The sequence below is a fragment of the Oscarella lobularis genome, chromosome 10 (assembly GCF_947507565.1).
Source record: "Oscarella lobularis chromosome 10, ooOscLobu1.1, whole genome shotgun sequence".
Taxonomy (NCBI): Eukaryota; Metazoa; Porifera; class Homoscleromorpha; order Homosclerophorida; family Oscarellidae; genus Oscarella; species Oscarella lobularis.
Genome location: NC_089184.1, coordinates 2,242,133 through 2,244,239, shown reverse-complemented (window position 1 = coordinate 2,244,239; position 2,107 = coordinate 2,242,133). Strand labels below are relative to the sequence as shown.

Below are 2,107 nucleotides of genomic sequence, written 5' to 3'. Positions count from 1 at the left end.
GTGAGGGTTGTTGGATATAAACTCGGCAATAATGTCCCTGACCATCTGATGTTTCTTTGCATCTCAAAAATATTGATGCGCCAGGCTTGAAAAACAGTTACCGCCACCTCCGACGTCTTTGGACCGCAGACCCAAACGCTTCAATCGCTCTTCTAAATTATGGCTGTCACTTGGCCTTTGTGAACGTGGCAGTCGTGTACTTTTTGTGAAAAAATCCGGTTGGAATTGGCTGACGGAGACCCCGGACATCATCTGCGCCCAGTCACTTCCGGTTTGTCGCGATCCAACTCTTTTTCTCTTCGACGATTGTTGTCTGCGTTTCGGCGACTGATTTACAACGGTCCTCGACTGGAGTCTTTTTCTGCGTGTTTTCTCCTGTGCCAGTGTTGTTGACGTAATGTCTCTGACGCTGAACCATTTGCGATGCATAGCCCCTTTGCTGTCATTGTACTCGACGCAGTACCTTTCGTTTTCAATGTTCTCGTCGACAACTACGCCAGCAGTATGCGTAGTAGAGGTGCGGGTATTCCATTTCTTTCCGCGACAACGCTTCTCCGGAAAGCGAACTATGACTTCGTCACCAATCTCGTATTGCGTTGAAGGATGTGAAGAACGATGAAAGGACTTCATTGTCTCGGAAGCTTTCTTAGATGCAGCCAGAGCCGTTTGTCGAATAGTCGACACTTGTTCAGCGAATTCGAAGCCCGCTTGGCTCATTGTCTCATACAAGTCGCTTTCTATGTCGTTTTCTCCATCATCATCGTTGATTTCGTCACCGTCACAATTGTCCCCGTCGTCATTGTCGTTTTGGTCGTCGTCGTCGTCGTCGTCGTCGTCGTCGTCGTCGTCGCTGTCATCATCATTTCGTACCGTTCTTTTTTCAAAGATTGGCATATTTCGGCCAAAGAATACTTCGAACGGGCTAAGCTTTCCTCCAAGGGCGCGATGAGCTGCGCTGTTGTACAAATCTTGATAGTCGCTTAGTTTGTCCGCCCAGGAAAATTCTCGACCGTTCTTCTCATGTTCGGTTCTGTCGTGCTCAAGCTTTCTTTTCCATGAGCCATGAGAACGTTCGATTTTTCCTTGACTCTGTGGATGATACGGAGAGGATCTAATGACTTTAATCTGATGACGTCGACAGTAGTTATCAACTGCTCCATGAAATTCCCCGCCGTTGTCGCATTGTATGATTTTCGGCCGTCCTATCATAGAATATATCTGTTTCAGTTGGTCAGCTACAAAAGCAGCCGTTTTGGCTTGTAAGGGTCGAATGAAAAGCATTCGACTGAAGACGTCAAGGACAGAAAGGACATACTTATAGGTATGACCGTCTCTGCCGATGCAAGGTTTCTTGGAATAGTCGACTAAGTCGATTTGATTTCTGCCCATGACAGTCGAACTTTCGATTGGTCTGAGAGTCCCTTTGTTAGAAAATTTCAGCGCCGTTTTGTAGTGATCTGGGTTGTTATTCAGCCATCGCTGGATCCAGGGAATTGATATTCCAGCATAATGTTGAGAAATTCTTTTGAAGAGTTTCCGAGCACCTTCTCCATGGGTTTTATTATAAAACCACGATATTACTCGATCGATGTCTGATGTCTTGAGAGCTATCTGAATGTTTCTGATTTCCTGTACAAAAACCAAACATTCCACATCTTTATCATCCACTGGGGAAAACGTCTTCCGGAATTCTAAACATTGCCGTCTGAGATAGTTGTAAATTGTTTTGTTCATCGCCAGCGTTCGACTGTTTCTTGACAAGACCGGGAACGTGTTCGTGACAACAAAGTGAAGAAGTCGGTCGTATATTTCGTCAGGAATACAAGAAAACCCTCTGGTACGGGACGCTGTCTGGCTCAATTGCGACCGAGAACTTGCTGAGTTATCTGCAGGTTGACGTGAGTCTCGCTAGAAATGGAAGCAAATGGTAACGGAAAAGCATGATTTTATGGGTTACCTGCTCTCTTCTAGGCTGGGCGTCGGCAAAGAGAAGTAGGGACAACGCAAAGATAAGCGCAACACGCATTGGAGCATCCATGTTGAACAATGGGAAGGCGGAGAGTGTGCGAAAAGTGTTGCATGTCAGGGAAGGAATGTGCACGTTTGC

At 46.2% G+C, this 2,107-nt stretch overlaps 1 protein-coding gene across 1 annotated transcript in view; it reads right to left on the bottom strand.

The window, feature by feature from the left end:
* The window catches only part of LOC136192245 (uncharacterized), a 2,552-nt gene extending 1,163 nt beyond the window's left edge, over positions 1-1,389 (bottom strand). Inside the window, exon 1 of the mRNA XM_065980780.1 lies at positions 464-1,389. Within this exon, the coding sequence (XP_065836852.1) occupies positions 464-1,389 (926 nt within the window). The remainder of the gene's footprint in view (positions 1-463) is intronic.
* Between the last annotated feature and the right edge of the window lie 718 nt (positions 1,390-2,107).